General features: G+C 50.3%; 2 protein-coding genes across 2 annotated transcripts in view; both read left to right on the forward strand.

Annotated features, from left to right (window-relative positions):
* Positions 1-8,032, forward strand: part of tsc1a (TSC complex subunit 1a) — a 9,835-nt gene extending 1,803 nt beyond the window's left edge. Inside the window, exons 8-19 of the mRNA XM_026187119.1 lie at positions 447-540; positions 627-723; positions 786-1,006; positions 1,076-1,209; positions 1,642-1,712; positions 2,117-2,283; positions 2,378-2,560; positions 2,652-2,762; positions 3,146-3,268; positions 6,370-6,557; positions 6,631-6,771; positions 6,928-8,032. Coding sequence (XP_026042904.1) covers positions 447-540; positions 627-723; positions 786-1,006; positions 1,076-1,209; positions 1,642-1,712; positions 2,117-2,283; positions 2,378-2,560; positions 2,652-2,762; positions 3,146-3,268; positions 6,370-6,557; positions 6,631-6,771; positions 6,928-7,375 — 1,978 coding nt within the window. The 3' untranslated portion in view covers positions 7,376-8,032. The remainder of the gene's footprint in view (positions 1-446; positions 541-626; positions 724-785; positions 1,007-1,075; positions 1,210-1,641; positions 1,713-2,116; positions 2,284-2,377; positions 2,561-2,651; positions 2,763-3,145; positions 3,269-6,369; positions 6,558-6,630; positions 6,772-6,927) is intronic.
* A 447-nt stretch (positions 8,033-8,479) lies between these two features.
* ak8 (adenylate kinase 8) lies at positions 8,480-15,879 on the forward strand. The gene is made up of 15 exons (XM_026186827.1): positions 8,480-8,755; positions 9,033-9,126; positions 9,193-9,277; positions 10,375-10,424; positions 10,519-10,605; positions 10,796-10,864; positions 12,819-12,900; positions 12,984-13,055; positions 13,126-13,326; positions 14,055-14,177; positions 14,482-14,571; positions 14,862-15,003; positions 15,100-15,180; positions 15,396-15,525; positions 15,715-15,879. Exons 2-15 carry the CDS (start codon positions 9,043-9,045, stop codon positions 15,802-15,804), a joined length of 1,386 nt encoding a protein of 461 aa, XP_026042612.1. The 5' UTR covers positions 8,480-8,755; positions 9,033-9,042; the 3' UTR covers positions 15,805-15,879.
* The last annotated feature ends 494 nt before the right edge of the window (positions 15,880-16,373 follow it).

Consider the following 16,373-nt stretch of genomic DNA (forward strand, 5'->3'; position numbering starts at 1 on the left):
TGTGTGTGTGTGTGTGTGTGTGTGTTAAGTGTGTGTGTGTGTGTGTGTGTGTGTGTGTGTGTGTAATGTGTGTGTGTGTGTGTGTGTGTGTGTGTGTGTTAGTGTGTGTGTGTGTGTGTGTGTGTGTGTGTGTGTGTGTGTAAGTGTGTGTGTGTGTGTGTGTGTTGTTAGTGTGTGTGTGTGTGTGTGTGTGTGTGTGTGTGTTAGTAATGTGTGTGTGTGTGTGTGTGTTAGTAATGTGTGTGTGTGTGTGTTAGTAATGTGTGTGTGTGTTGTGTGTGTGTGTGTGTGTGTGTGTGTGTGTGTGTGTGTTAATAGTGTGTGTGTGTGTGTGTGTGTGTGTGTGTGTGTGTGTAATAGTGTGTGTGTGTGTGTGTGTGTGTGTGTGTGTGTTAATAGTGTGTGTGTGTGTGTGTGTGTTAATAGTGTGTGTGTGTGTTGTAATAGTGTGTGTGTGTGTGTGTGGACGCAGGTGAGAAATTGCCTTCATCAGCCTCCATTCTTGAGGCTCCTCCCACTAAGGAGCCCGACCGCAGCCAGGTGAGTTAAAGACTTCAGTTAAACAACTGGGAGTTAACTGGGCTGCTTTTATTGTGAAGGAAGAGTCTTGCTTTGTCTCCCTGCAGGTGAGGATGGTCAAAGATGGGGAGGGGTTAACCTGTCAGCCAATCACTGAGGGGGAGGAGCAAGGCCTGAGTGACCTCGTTAACAACAACAGACAAGGTGAGCTGATCGATCTCAGTGATGTCACTGCAGCTGTTTCTTCATCTTCTCTTTGTCTCCAGATGTTAAAGATGAGTCCCAGCAGCCTTCGCCCCGCCTCATCACCTCCACCCCTACTCAGGCTTCAGGGGTCCCCCTGCCTCCCTGCTTCACCACTCCTCACCCCAGATTTGAAGAGCCAGGCTCCGCCCTCTCGGACTACAGCCCCAGCTCTCCGTATGACCCGCTGTTTGAGCTCGCTCTGCCGCGGGCGGCCATGCTGTTCGTTGGGAAGAAGACCCAGGTAAGGTCAGGTGGACCGAGCCACAGGTGGTTTTTGTGAGCGTGCTCGGTAACGTGCTGTGTCCTGCAGGAGGTGCTGGAGAAGAAGGGGGGAGGACCACAGAGGGAGAACAGAGAGGAGGAGGTGACCTCTGTCTCCCCTCTGAAGGTTCTGGACCAGCTGATCGCCCGTGGAAACAACGCCCACGATTGCCTCAGCAGGAGGTGAGCCGCAGGAAGTTATCAGAGGGCATTATCAGGCAGAACGCCGCCTCACGCCCAAAACACACCGATCAGTATCACATCAAAGGTGTGAGTCGCCTAGCTTCATATTGTAACGCATAAACGCCCCCTGAGCGAGCGCTTTGGAGATAGTGGGAAGACAGAAGTCCTTCTAACAGGAAGAAAGCTGCAGCACAGCCAGGCTGAGGGAGGAGAGGCCGGTCGGGGTGAGGCGACAAAACAAGACATTAAACACGAAGCGAGATTCCCGCTGCTCGCCGATCGATGGAGCGAGGTGCAGCCATCGTCTAGTCTGTCGATGAAACCGTGTCCTTAGATTTGAAACGTCTGCACGCGTGTCATCAGAGACCCGTCTGATGTTGTGTAAAACGTGCTAACCTGCGTCACCTCTTTCTTCTTCTGTGGTGTTCACAGGTTATCAGCTGGGAGTAAGTCGGTGGATCGGAGTCACTCTGGAGGTAAACAGCAGAGCATGAAAAGCAAAGGTACCTGAACTCTCGCCTCATCACGCTCATTAACCTCACATGCACATGAAGCTGTAAGCTCACTGTGTGGAGCTGACAAGCTCCTGAACCCGCGCCGCTGTTTCAGCTCGTCGTCACATTCGCTGCTGTTTGCGGGCGCCGTCCTGAATCTGCGTTCAGGTTTGATTTAGCCGGCTGGTGTTCTCGGGTTCAGTTTTCACGTCTTGAGGCTGATGAGGAAGCGGTTCGCGGCAGGATCCACGCTGGTTCTTGGCAGCTGTGGGACACCGTGCTCCGGTTCTCTCGTATTCGCCGTACTGACCACGCCCAGCTCGTTTAATGACCCTCAGACGAGCTGCGGCGTTAAGCTGCCGGGTTTGCATCAGCACAGAGGATTTCATTAGAACTGTGTGTGTGTGTGTCAGGCTCCACCCAGGAGGAGGAGCTTCAGTCTCTGACCAATCAGCTGCTGCTCGTCCATGCTCAGCTCCAGTACGAGCGCTTCAAGCGGCAACAGCACGCCATCCGAAACCGCCGGCTGCTGCGGAGGGTCATCAACGCGACAACGCTGGAGGAGCAGAGCGCTGCCATGGTAACACACACGTCAACCTCATCATGATGCTGAACACCACCCACGTAGCCCCTCCTCTCATGTTTTCTCTCCTCCGTCACGCTGCTGGTTGCAGAAGTCTCAGCTCGGCGTTCAAGACGAGGAGATCCGGAGTCTGAGGGCGAGTCTGGACGAGGAGCAGCGCCGATACTCGGCGCTGCAGCGCGACACACACACACGCAGCGGGCAGCTGCACACACACATTGCACATCTGCTGCAGCTGCAACGAGACGAGCAGAGAGAGAGCCAGAGACTGCAGGTCACACACACACACACACACACACACACACACACACACACACACCATCAGCAAAGAGCTTCACATCCTGTGCTCTGATTGGCTGTTGCAGGGTGAGCTGCAGGAGTGCCAGAGCAGACTGCAGGATCTGGAGGCGGAGCTTCAGAAAGCCAATTACAGGGCGTATAATGCTGAGCACCAGCTGACCCAGCTGTCAGTGAAGGTGAGTCCCGATTAGTCGATGGCATCGTTGAAGGAGCACGGCGCTCAGCTGCTTCTCTCTGTGTGTGGCCTCGCAGCATCACAGTGTGTCCATGACGACTAAATACACACCGAGAGGAGGCAGATATGTGGGTCAGAGGGGTTTCACTTCCTGTCAGACACCGATAGGTCTGTCGAGTCTGTAACGAGTCCGTGTGTGCTCAGGCTGTTTCAGTTTAAACCAGCAGCAGAGAAACTGAAGACAAAGCCAGTTTTTCTGTTTCTGAATAATGAAGGAGGACGAGCCCACAGTGGCTCAAAAACAGTAACCACAGCTGAAGTCCTGAGGCAGCTGCTCCCACTCAGTCCTGTTCTACAGATGTTTGTGTGTCTGTGTGTCTCCAGCTGTGCAGCAGTGAGCAGCTGCATCAACAGATGTTCCTGCTGAACCAGCAGCTGGTCCTGCTCGGAGAGACCAACAAAGCTCTGCAGCAACAGCTGGAGGGCGGAGAGACACAGCGCTGCACCGTAAGACCCACACACACACCAGCTTCAGCCAGCTTCAGCCAGCTTCAGCCAGCTTCAGTCAGCTTCAGTCAGCTTCAGCCAGCTTCAGTCAGCTTCAGCCAGCTTCAGCCAGCTTCAGCCAGCTTCAGTCAGCTTCAGCCAGTTTCAGCCAGTTTCAGTCAGCTTCAGTCAGCTTCAGCCAGCTTCAGTCAGCTTCAGTCAGCTTCAGCCAGCTTCAGTCAGCTTCAGCCAGTTTCAGTCAGCTTCAGCCAGCTTCAGCCAGCTTCAGTCAGCTTCAGCCAGCTTCAGTCAGCTTCAGTCAGCTTCAGCCAGCTTCAGCCAGTTTCAGCCAGTTTCAGTCAGCTTCAGCCAGCTTCAGCCAGCTTCAGCCAGCTTCAGTCAGCTTCAGCCAGCTTCAGTCAGCTTCAGTCAGCTTCAGCCAGCTTCAGCCAGCTTCAGTCAGCTTCAGCCAGCTTCAGCCAGCTTCAGCCAGCTTCAGCCAGCTTCAGTCAGCTTCAGTCAGCTTCAGTCAGCTTCAGCCAGTTTCAGCCAGCTTCAGTCAGCTTCAGCCAGCTTCAGTCAGCTTCAGTCAGCTTCAGCCAGCTTCAGCCAGCTTCAGCCAGCTTCAGCCAGCTTCAGCCAGCTTCAGTCAGCTTCAGTCAGCTACTATTTTCTTCTCCAGTCTGTGCCGACAGATTTCTCCTGTTTATTCCTTACTTTTTATATTTTATTCAGGCACAGTTGTTGTGGAGCACCCACAGTTTCATTGTACATGTACAATGATAATAAAAGGCTATTCTATTCAATTCTTGGTTGTTAGAAAGTGAATGTCCATAATGTACACTGTCAGTGTAACACAAGTTAAATTATATGTAGTTATTTATATGTTGACTTCAGGGAGGTGGACGGAGAGGAGGGGCTCTCTGTCGATCAGGGGCCTCGAATATGAACGAGCCGAGGGCCACTGCTGTCGTCTCATTGGAGCCACTTTAGTGCTCAAGTAGTACAAAAACAAACAAGAAAACAGACACAAATATTTCTGAAAATGTTTTTTGTTTTTTAAATTTCTAACTTGTAGAAGACGACTGCGCCTGTATAATTTAACTACCCGAAGCCTTTCATTGAATGACCAAACAAACACATCGCTCCTCTGTCGGTCCCACACGTGGCAGCACTGCTGCTGTCGTTGTGTTTGTAACTAAATCATCGTGCAGACATACGTGTACACGTTCCTGCTCTCTGCTCATGTTGTCTTCATATTAAATCATTTAAAGAACTTATTTTAACATTGCGCTCGACAACAAACATAAAAAGTCACTTCATCGGCCAAACTGCATCATATTTCGTCACATCATGTACGAGCCGTGAGTAGGGGTGACGTGAGCCGTTAGTGGCCCCTGGGCCACGAGTTTGAGACCCTTGGTGTAGATAAACTCCAAATGCTTGGAAGTTGTAAACACGGCAAGAATGAGAAACAGACAAATAAATAAATCCAGTTCAGTGTTCAAAGACCGAACGCTCCTTCATCCTCATTCGCCCACATGGCTCCTCCTCTCTCTCTGTGATGTCACATCCTGCTGCGTTTCTCTCTGTGACTAAAGCTCAAACATCAAAATCACATTTTCTTGTTTTCTACGTCGTACCTGAACATGACTCATCGTTAGCTCTGTCACATCAGTATTCACTTCAACAGGATCTGTTTTTAACTCAGATTCGTAAAAACACGTTTTCCCTTTAGCCATGTTGCTATGACGACCCCACGCACCTTAGGCGCTACTCGACTGTAGCGGCGAACGAGTGGGTGATAAAGCGCAGACACGCGCCTGCATGCAGAGCTTCAGGATCTGATTAGCAGAATCACATCTACGACTGTGTTTCTCATCGTTTCAGTGAGACACGTTTTCTCTTCCACGCTAACCTGCCGAGATCAGCACATCACAATCGTTACTCAGACTCCGGCCCTTTCTCAATTCTAAGTACGCGAGTCCGTGCTCGCGTTCTCGGCGAGTCCGGACTCGCCGAGAACGCGAGCACGGACTCGCGATTTGTACAACTGGAACAGCAGCGTACTTGATGATGTCACAGGTCCAGAGTTTTTACTGCCGTCCTTAATTTAACTGTGAGTAATATGTGATGAAGCTTTAATCACAGCCGAACCGGTTTACTCAGGAACAAATTAAACACTGGAACAAACCAAACATTAACATTTAGAAGTGATCTAAGTGACTTATATATCATGTTTAACCTCAGTAGTGAAATCTCCATTAATAAAAATAGTGTACATGTACATACGTGTACATACGTGTACATACCTTAATAAAAACAAGTAGGTGAGATGTTAGAACGCTTTTATTTTTATTGTAGTGGACACTCAATACAATAGACAGCTGCTGGGGTTTGTTTAACCTGAGTAGCAAAAAGACCGCGGGGGGGTTGGAAACGCTGTGCCTGGAGTCCGCTGTTCTCGCCGGCTCTAATAATCCTCGACCTCGCTGTCTGCTGTGGAGCTGGCGGGTCACAGACGTCTCCGAAAACGTCGAAGCACGTTTGGAAATATGTGACATCTTGATAAACTGAGCAGATGTTTGAAGTTCACACAGCTACATTCTCGCTTGAAAATAACTTAAAAGTTTATTTTGTGACCCAGAAAGAGTAATATGTAAAAGTTTTTAGCCCCGCTCGTCCGCCATTGCTGCGTTTGAGTTTTGGACGAAATGCATTCTGGGATATTTAGCTGTACCAAGTCCACACAAGTCACCACCGATGCATGCTCGATAAAACGGGCGGAGCGACTTGATGCGTACTTTGAACTGGAACAGTACTTGGTCTCCGACTGATGACGTATCACGAGTACACGAGAACACAAGTACGCATATTGAGACAGGCCCTCCGTTTCTCCTTCAACGTATGTTTTGATTTAGATTTTTGTTTCTTATTAAAGACGGTTCACTAAAAGCACGTACAGAGTTATAGCACACCTTTTACGCTTCCTCAGACGTAAGTCGGGGAGTTGACTCTCTCAACAACACACCGCCCTCTGCTGACCCTTTTGTGTAATGCAAATGTGGCCACTATGATGAATGGAGCGTGCGCTGTTCTAAATGTACTCTGCTGTGTGTCAGGAGGCGTCCATGCTGCAGTGCAGTGTGGGTAAGGAGTTCCTGAGGCTGAAGGACAACGATGTCCAGCAGAGACAGAAGCTGGAAGCAGCCAATCACAGGATCACGGAGCTGGAGAGCCAGCAGGCCAGGAAAGACCAGCTGATCCTGAGCCAGAAAAAACTGCTGGAGGACACCAAGAACCAGAACAGGTCAGTCCGGCTTCACCTTCTGGAACTCTCCACACGGGAAGCGTCGGACTCAGACTGCGTATGTCGCTTTCAGGGTAGAGCTGTCGGCGTCGGAGAGCCGCTGTGCCGCTCTGAGGAGAGTTACTCAGGCGCTGCAGACCGAGATGCTTCAGCTGTACGGTCAGATCGCGGGAGGCGGGGCTCACCCAAACGGCGAGCTGCAGGACGTCAGCAGGTAAACAGGGCCATCGTCCGAGGACGCCTCGATCCCACAGAGACGTCCAAAATGATTTAATGAGACGGGCAGAACCAGGACGAGTGTCTGTGCTTTTATTCTCCACGTGTGCGTTGTTGATAAATGTTTGCCTTTCTGTGTCATACTGTCCTCCAGATCCGACAGCGGAGCCTTACCTGATGCTCAGGGAAGCCAAAAGTCCCTCCTCCCGTTTTCTTCTGCTGTTGGGATCATGAACGGAGCAGTGGAGGTCCTTTCCACCTCCCCCGTGTCCCTCTCACTCTCCCCCATCGACTCCCCGCTGGCTGTCGGCTCCTTCCTGGAGCAACGAGCCCGACAGCTGTTCAGACCCACAGATCAGAACCAGGAGGAGGAGGAGGAGGTGGAGGTCGGGGAGGAGGAGGAGGTGAATGTCCAACCAGCAAGCCCTCCACTCGGTCAGGAGGTGGAGGAGGCATCACTCCCTGTAGGAAGTCCTCAGACTGAGCCGCTGAGCCAAGCCGCAGACCCCATTGTGGCCCCCGTAGACCTGACACTCGCCGTCCAACAGAGGAGACACGAACTGAGCATCATGGACTACGACGAGACACTGCCCGACATCTGAGGGAGGAGGAGGTGGGGTTCCTAGGGGCTCCGCCCTCACTCTGGAAAAGAGCAATAAAGATGATAATGATAAGGCAATAAGCAGGCTGATCCAAGATCAGCAAACTTTCAGTAACGATTGTTATTTATTAGGGGAATTAAATCTACAGCTAGCCTGGCTAGTATCCACAAACAAAAATGCCCTCTAATAAGTGGCATCCAATCAAAAGGACAGTCGCTCCTATCCAGTGCTGATGGGAGTGGTCTGTTGGGCGGTCTGCTAGTACCGCCATAGTCTCAGCCATAGTATTGATCCATAGTTATGATAAAAGGAGTCTAGTTCAGGGACTCCAGTTAGCTGAGGTGAAGCCTCGCAGATAGCTAGCAGCTACAGCCGCCTGCATCAGCCAATCAAATTCCAGGATTTGATCACAAGAAAGTGACGCGGCTGAAACTGTAACGCTGAAGCTTCAGAGTCGATGATGTGCCTTTGTCCGTCTTTTTTCTACAGTCTGTGTTTCAGCTGATTTTCCTGTTTAAGCCAAAAAGTGCTTCATGCCAAATTAAACGCTGCGACTGATGATTGTTTTCTTTATGGATTTGTCAGCTGATCAGTAACTGCAGACAAACCAAAGATGTGCTCCTGAAACACTGTGACAGAAATAAAGATGTAAACGTCTGTTTGTGCGTTTTTTGTTAAAGTTGTCACACTTTTCAATGCTCTTTGTTTAAAAAGATTTGCCACACATTTAAGATATATTTGAAAACCAACATTATTTTAAGGGAATTTGTGAACTTTGTTTCTAAATGAATTCTCTTATTAATATTTGACACCATGAATATGACATTTATTACTAATTAAATTTGTTATAATTAGATTATTACTAATCTTTGTTTTATATTAATTTTTATATGCAATTTGGGGGTGATTGTATTTTCCGGGTATTTTAATCTGAATATTTGACACTATAGGGAAAACTAACCTGATGTTTTCCTCACTGACGGATTTAAAGGCGCCATTTTTCTCCAGGTTCTGGCTCAGGTGATTAAAAATGCGCCAAACGTGCGGAAATGAGACTTTTCTGACGTCAGTCGGGTCCTGATCGATCGTCCTTAGTTAACCGTTCAAGAAACGTCCCCTCGTGAACTCTGCACCGTTTGCCCTGCACGGGCAGTGATGACGTCGTTCCCTAGCAACCGACCAACGCGTCGTAGCGACCGTCCCGAGAGCGAAGAGGCGGGAAGGATTTTGGTGTTATCGTTATTTTTGGTTTTAACGTCGTTTTTGTGCCAAAGTTCGGATTTTAGCGGATACGTCTGAGCGCGAGACGTTTGTTAATGTTTCCCGCGCTTCAGCAGCCAACAGAAAGTTCCTGGGAAACGGTGAGAGGTGTTTGGACAGGTGAGAGGCCGGAAGTGGAGCTCTGAAAGCGGACGTCAACTTTTTAAAAGATAAAATCAGGTTGACCGTTAAAACATTCATGTTTTATTGTTGTCAGAAAATGTTTGAACAGTTGTGTGTTAGTGTATGTTGTGTATTCAGCTGACAGCCCTTTATTGGTGGGCCCGTTGGCTCCCTAACCCTGAGTACAGGAGATGGTCGGTGTGCGGCGTTCAGGGGAGTCGGGACAGAATATCAGTGTTTGATCGGTGTGTGGTGGGCCTGGTGGTGCTTTCAGGGACTTCCTGATGGATGAGACGGTGAGGCCTCTGAGGATTCCTCCTCAGGCGTTCGTCTACGCCGACAAACACAACGTGGCCCAGCTGGTGCAGGTAAAGGTGCAGCTGCAGGTTTCCCACGCGTGAAGCTGCTCTACATTCACTGTGTGTGTGTTTCAGAGCATGCTGTGCAGCCTGGTGATCGATCAGCCTGTTGATCCGATCTCCTACCTGATCGGGCTTCTGCAGAGGAGCAGCGATGATGGTGAGGTCGCCGTCGTGTCCCTGATGGCTTTTATTTGTTAGCATCGCTTAAAGCAGGGGTGTCAAACTCAAATACACAGTGGGCCAAAATTCAAAACTGGAACAAAGTCGCGGGCTAACATTAATATTTATTGGAAAAAAAAAATCTTCCTCCAGATATAAGAATGAATCTTTTCTTCTGGACTCAAACACGTTTTGCTGAAAAACTGAATATGGAACAGCAAAGCTTAATACTAAACAATATATATATTAGCTGTATGATACCAGTAGGCCAGCTCTGATTTTGTATGGCTTCGTGGGCCAAAAGTAATTAGGCTGCGGGCCAGAGTCTGACACCTATGGCTTAAAGCATTCCTTTAAAATTGTCTTTAAACGCAGACCGGGCAGAATATAAAGTCTTAAAATGGTCTCAGCCTTAATTCATCAGTTTTATCACAGAAACACATACAGGACGTTTGCGATATCTGGAAACTCCAACGAAACGCTCGCACACCTGTAAAGCTTTGAGTCAGGAATTTATTCTGACGTTATTAAAAATGAGACGCAACTATGGGGCTCATCAGACACCACGTTTTACAAATGCTTTTATGCACATCTGAAATGTTTAGTGTCAGTCCTAAACCGTTGTTCAGTTAGGATTAGAGTTCAGCACCGGAAACAGTGGCAACGATGAAGACACAAACACACGAGGTTCTCTGACGTCAGCTACACAATGAGCAATAAAAAGCTTAAATAAGCACAAACTAACAAATACATCGGGCCAAGAGAAGGACCGAAACACAGCCGAGGCAGAAACATGATGCCGCCCCTAGGGGGCGCTCTGACTCCAGCAACATCAGCACAGACGGACACCACTGCACTCACAAACCGCTAATGATAGGTCGTGGTTCTTTGTTCTGACGTCGCTCTCAACGCTCTTCTGAAATATTGATGTGGTCGTGTGTCCACGAGATTTTGAATGCAGCGTGTTGTGTTTAAGGACAGTAAGGTGTTTCATTTCTCCAATCGGTGGTGCTCTTTGGCAAGCGTCTGCAGCAGGAAACAGTCAGACTGCAGGTCATGTGACCAGCTTGTTTTCTGACGTCTGATCTGTGTCAGTCCCCAGGGTCATGGTGCTGGGACCTCCTGCTGTCGGCAAACACACCGTGGTGAGTTCAAGTGAGCGTGGGAAACTTTCAGCTGACCTCCGCTTGCTCGTTTACGTTTCTTCTTCTTCTATGTTTTTTGGGGGGTTTTCTTCAGGCCAAAAAGCTGAGCGCCGAGCTGAGAGCTGTTCACGTGACCGAAGGCAGTTTACTGCAGTACCGATCAGAGCTGCACGCCGAGCAGGTACACCTGCTTTTTCCTGATGTCTGTATCTGATCATTGTTGACTCTGAGCGGAGTGATGAAGTCTGACCTCAGTGTTGTCACTTTGTGACCAAACCGCCCGACCCCTCCCTGGTCCTCCTGTCTAGAGCCCGTTTGTTCATTCTGTGCATCATCCTGATGCCCGTGTGACCTGTGTTTTGTGTGTTTAGGAGCTTTCGGAGGGGGTGCTGGTTGGACTGGTTCAGCAGAGGCTGAAGGAGATGGACTGCTTCCACCGGGTGAGTCAGCCTCACAGTCCGGTTAGCTTAAAGCATCATTAAACATTTGTGCCGTGTTCGCACAGACCTGGGTCAAAGATCGTCGGTGCCACATGTCACAACCCGTTTGAAACGTCCCCCCTGATGTCCCCCCTGTTAGAAACGTCCCCCGTTACCCGCCTCACTTGCGTCTGTGATTGATGATAATTAGCGCTCTGGTCTCCGTTGTGTCCTACTACGATTCCCAGCAGGCCGAGCAGCGTTCTCCCCGAGGACGGGCTGATCAAAGGGATGCTGCTGTCACATCATGTGTGTTATATTCACACGGGCCGCTCCTCGCCGACGCTCCTCGTTAGCATCACGTCCCGTTTGCGAGGGCTGCTTTCAGATCAGTTTAAGGCAATGAAAGACGGAGGAGCAGCTGTCACAACAACAGCGACACAAACTGAACGCCTTCAAGCGGCATCGTGCTCAAAACGCATCCAGACAAATAAAGACTCGCCTGCAAGCGAGATCGGCGGCACCTGTCCCAGGTTACCTGCGCTGCCGGGAGGTCTGAGAGGGCGGGGCTTTTTGCAGGAGGTCTGGAAGAATTCTGCCTTCTTTTGCACTACTGCAGCTTTGAGCAGGACCCAGTCGCAGCACAGGTTCAGGGGGGGTGTCTGTGGTGTCCGCTCAGGGCTCTGCAGTCCCACAGGGGGGTTTCTAGTCTGCTTCTTTATTGTTGCTCAGTGTGAAGAAGTTCAACAATACGTCTGTGTCTCTACACGATAAAGAAACAGAAACTGCCACAGACGTGGATCAGCTGCTGGACCCGTGTGATCAAACATGGCAGACAGGAAGTTTATTCCATGTTTAACAATCAGAGTACATTCAAAATGAAATACACTGCCTTGATTTTTCTACAAGGTCAGGAAAGAGAGCGGTGTTCGAGACTTCAGTCTGGTATAGTTTGAGGGAACATTTTATGTAATGAAGGGAAAGAACCATGTGTTGTGATTGGTTCAGGACATACCTGCCTGCCCTCGGCTACCCTCAGCCACCGCCACAGGTCGGCTGATCTTTATTACTCTGCTTTCACTTGGTTTCGACAGGTACGCCAATGCTGAACTGCTCTGCTGCAACATTAGCGAGCAAAGCTTTAACAACGTTTTGTGTCAAAACTTCAGAGAAGCAGAACAAACAGAAGCTGTTTACACCTCAGACTGTAAACGAAAGATGGACACGGCTCGTCACATCTCAGCTTCTCATGTGAGACTCACTCCTGCGAAGATCTCAGTGAGACAGCTCCACCCGTCAGAGTGTGTGTGTGTGTGTGTGTGTCATTAGCAGCTTCTTTGATTTGCTAATAGCTGTTTTTGGCTGCAGGCTAAACTCGTCACACACACACCAGGGACCGTCTGTGTGTGTGTTTGTGTCGGTGTGTGTGTTGAGGATGACTGACAGGTCCCGTCAGGACACCGCCTGCTGCTGTCACATTAAATTGTGCAACTTTGCGTCCGGCAGGAGCGTGGATGTGCAGGTGAAGATGAACCGTTAGTACACACTTCCAAGAGCTTCCAACAGAACCGGGACAGAACAGAGAGCAGGCACCTGTCAGTCTAACAGGCCACACCCCTAACAGTGCACCCTTTAGCAGCCCCTCCCTGAGCCCAGTTCTGCTGGAGGTTTCTGCCTGTTTCCTTCCTGCTTGTTCATATAGAGGGGTCTGATTGGTGGGTTTCTCTGTGAAGCTCTGTGTCAATAAAGCTGAACTGAATCAGAGACACGTGCAGAAGCTCAGAGTTGGAGCTCTGACGGAGGCTTCTGAAGATACTCTTCAGACAGACTGAACGCATCACCTGCTCATGAGCATGGGATCATGCTGACCTCTGAACCCACACACACACACACACACACACACACACACACACACACACACACACACACACAGCCTGACGTGTGTGTGTGTGTGTGTGTGTGTGTGTTACTGCAGGGCTGGGTGTTGGAGGGAATCCCTCAGACTCGCCTGCAGGCTCTGAGTCTGCAGCAGGGCGGAGTCATCCCCGAGCACGTTGGTAAGTAACAGGAAGTGAGATCACGCTTTGTGCCCTGCGCGGCTGCTTCCTGTGTGACATCACGCTGTGGTATGTGTCATCAGTGATGCTCGAGGCGGCGGATGACGTGCTGATGGAGAGAAGTTGCGGACGGCTGGTCGACGCAATCACTGGGGGTGAGCCCACGCCCATAATCAAACATCAGTGAATATGTTCTTTCCTTGTGACATCACTTCCTGTCTGCAGACATCTACCATCGGACTTTCATCCTGCCAGATGATGACATTATCACTCGGCGTCTGGAGAAGGGGAGGAGTCTGACAGACCAACAGAGACTTGCTAAGCTTCACCGTTACTGTTGTGAGGTCACGGGTCTGAGATCAGCCTATCAGCACGTGCTCAAGGTCATCGACAGCGACCAACCACACGCTGACATCTACCAGCAAGGTACAGACCCACACAGACTCTCTCACACACACACACAGACTCACACACACACAGATGCTGATTGGTCAGTGAGGAGTGTTTGCATCATCGGTGTGAACGATGCTCTCCTGTGGTTGAGTCCAGGTTCAGGCTCCTCCCTCCCAGACCTGCGGTGTGCCACAGTTTTGGTTCTGCTCGTCTTCAGCACGTTTTGAGCAGCTTTGCTATGCAGATGATATTCAGGTGTTTTTTGCTCTAAGCCCCGAGACATGTGTCCAGATCCTGCAGAGGTGCTTGGACTCTATTAAAAGTTGGATGTCTGACAGTTTTTCTCCATCTTAATGAAGAAGAAGCTGGAGGCCCTGTTCGTGCCCCTGACAGAGTTGTACCTGACGGAGGCTCTTGGTCCCCTTGCTCCGTTTACTAAATCCTCTGTCAGGAACTCTGAGGGGACCTGGACTCTATGATGATTGAACTACATCCTGCAGGTCCCAGAGGTCATGTGATCAGGGCCTGCTGGCTGGAGCCTCGGACACATCTAAACACTTGGCGCTTGGCTTTATGAACTTTATGAACGGTGCTGCAGGAATGAAACTGTTCTTTAATGATGCCTCAGTGAAACAGTCACAGAGCAGGCAGCTCCAGCATCTTGTCCTCAGGTGTGCTCCATACACCTGAGCTCGTTCTTTCTGTGATCTACCTGCTGATTCAGGTAAAGCATTAACTGGTGTGTGTGTGTTTTCTCTTAGTGCTGGCTTTTGTCCGGACTCGTCAGCGCTCCAGAACTCCCAGAATCCTCCTGCTGGGACCACCGGGGTCTGGAAGGAGCCGTCAAGCCCAGCTGCTGTCAGAGAAGTACGGGATGGTGGACGGTACGCAGCCAGGATGGGGTCACAGTTGAGGGACACCAGCTCAGGCTCACTGTGCATCCAATAGGAAGCTCCGTAGCTGCTAAATACAAACCTGCCACAGTCTCTTTGTAACATGTAAAGATATGACAGAGACCTTAAAGGGTCAGAGGTCACACTGATGAAAAGCATGTCCTGTCAGGTCACATATAGGTCAGAGTGAAATCTGAGGTTTCGCTCAGGTGGAGGAAGTAATGAGAATGGCCAAAGGTCACACGACGAAGACTGTTTTCACTTTTTACTGTGTGTGTGTGTGTGTGTGTGTCAGTGAGCTGTGGTCGTTTGCTGAGGTCTGTAGCTGCAGCTGGTTCCAGTCGAGGAGCAGAGGTCCAGGCGTACCTGGATGACAGACGTCCAGGTGAGCACACACTCATGTCTGCCTGCGGCTGCGATGTTCTCTATCAAACCTTCCAGAAAGTGCCGCTCGTCTCGCGTCAGTCCACACAAGGTTTCCCACAAGTGTGTGGGACCATCCAGAGGGTTTTTGGACATGTTTATGGTGTGACTAATGTGCAAAAAAGAAATCAGGGAGGGGGCAGAGACAGTACGAGCTGACATAAGCCTCCGACCGTCGCTGCCGAGGCGCGGCCGGCTGTGACCGTGTGCGCTAGCGTCCAGAGGGCGACACTAACCCCGCTGTGGCTGCAGTTTCAGACTCGCTGCTGCTGCAGGTCCTGGAGGAGCGGCTGAGCCGACCCGACTGCACCCGCGGGGGCTGGATCCTGCACGGCTTCCCCTGCGACCTGCAGCAGGCCCGGAGCCTGCAGGAGAGCCACCAGCAGCCCAACAGGTACAGGCTCACTGTACTCACGGAGCCGTTCTCCAGAAAACTCCGAAATCCTTTTAACCTGCTCGCATTCTCGTCTCGTCCTCCTCTTACTGTCAGGGTTTTCTTCCTGGAGCTGACCGATGACGTTTGCCTGGAGAGACTCAGTCTGAGAGCCACAGACCCGGTCAGCGGTCAGAGGTCAGGAACTCAGATTTACCTGTGACGGGAAAATTCCCACTGCAGGGAGAACACGTCTGCATCATGCTGTCGGCCCTGTGATGTAATACACACACATGTGTAGGCACACACAGTGCCGATGGTGCAGTGGTGGTATTGACTGTGTGTGTGTGTGTGTGTGTGTGTGTGTGTGTGTGTGTGTGTGTGTGTGTGTGTGTGTGTGTGTGTGCGCGCAGCTTCCATCCTGTGACTCGGCCGGCTCCGAGCTCTGAGGTTCAGCACAGACTAAAGACCCGACCTGAGGACAGCATGGAGTCTGTAACACAGAGACTGAAACAGTACAGGCTCCACAGCGCCGCCCTGCAGGTACACACACACAGGAGAGAGATGGAGGCAAAACATTAGGAACAACAACAAAGACTAAAAGGCCAAAAACAAAGCTGTGATTTAAACCCATGGATCATAAGATCAGAACAAGCAGCAAAGATGAGCTGTAACCCGCAGGTGCACGCAGGTGAAAATCTAACTCTGTGTGTGTGTGTGTGTGTGTGTCAGTCTGTCTATCCTGAGGCCATTCACATCGATGCTGATCAGGACCCTCACTCTGTGTTTGAGGCCGTGGCGAGCAGGCTGACCTCTGAGTGACCTCTGACTCACCTGGACTCACCTGAACAAGCGGAGGTCACATGATTGTCTGTAAAAATAAAGCATGTGCTGCTCGTCCCTGTGTTTGTTATGCTTCTCTTCAGGCAGAGCTCCCACCTGACCTGCTCTCACTGACTCCGCCCACTCGCCCATGTGTTTTGTTTTCCAGTAAAAGTCTGAAGCACATTTTACTAAAATCACAGAAACAAATAAAGACGGAAGTTTTGGGGAAACCTGAGCACGACTGTGACACACACACACACACACACACACACACACACTGAGCACCTGTGGGTGTCCGAGTCAGCTGATCTCACAGATCAACAACAGTTTCACTCAGCTGCACTGAGCATGCTCAGTACTACGAGCATCAGTACATTGTAGTACAATAATGGATTGGATTTATATAGCGCTTTTCAAGGCACCCAAAGCGCTTTACAATTCCACTATTCATTCACTCTCACATTGGAGGCAGCTACGGTTGTAGCCACAGCTGCCCTGGGGCAGACTGACAGAAGCGAGGCTGCCATATCGCGCCATCGGCCCCTCTGGCCAACACCTGTAGGCAA

Source organism: Astatotilapia calliptera, chromosome 12 (assembly GCF_900246225.1).
Source record: "Astatotilapia calliptera chromosome 12, fAstCal1.2, whole genome shotgun sequence".
Taxonomy (NCBI): Eukaryota; Metazoa; Chordata; class Actinopteri; order Cichliformes; family Cichlidae; genus Astatotilapia; species Astatotilapia calliptera.

What these genes read in the sequence shown, in the direction of transcription:
- ak8 (XM_026186827.1), top strand. Translation starts at nt 9,043, where the DNA reads ATGGATGAGACGGTGAGGCCTCTGAGGATTCCTCCTCAGGCGTTCGTC. An exon ending in CGCTGACATCTACCAGCAAG is followed by an intron (nt 13,327 to 14,054) that starts GTACAGACCCAC and finishes GTTTTCTCTTAG; the next exon opens with TGCTGGCTTTTGTCCGGACT. An exon ending in GAAGTACGGGATGGTGGACG is followed by an intron (nt 14,178 to 14,481) that starts GTACGCAGCCAG and finishes TGTGTGTGTCAG; the next exon opens with TGAGCTGTGGTCGTTTGCTG.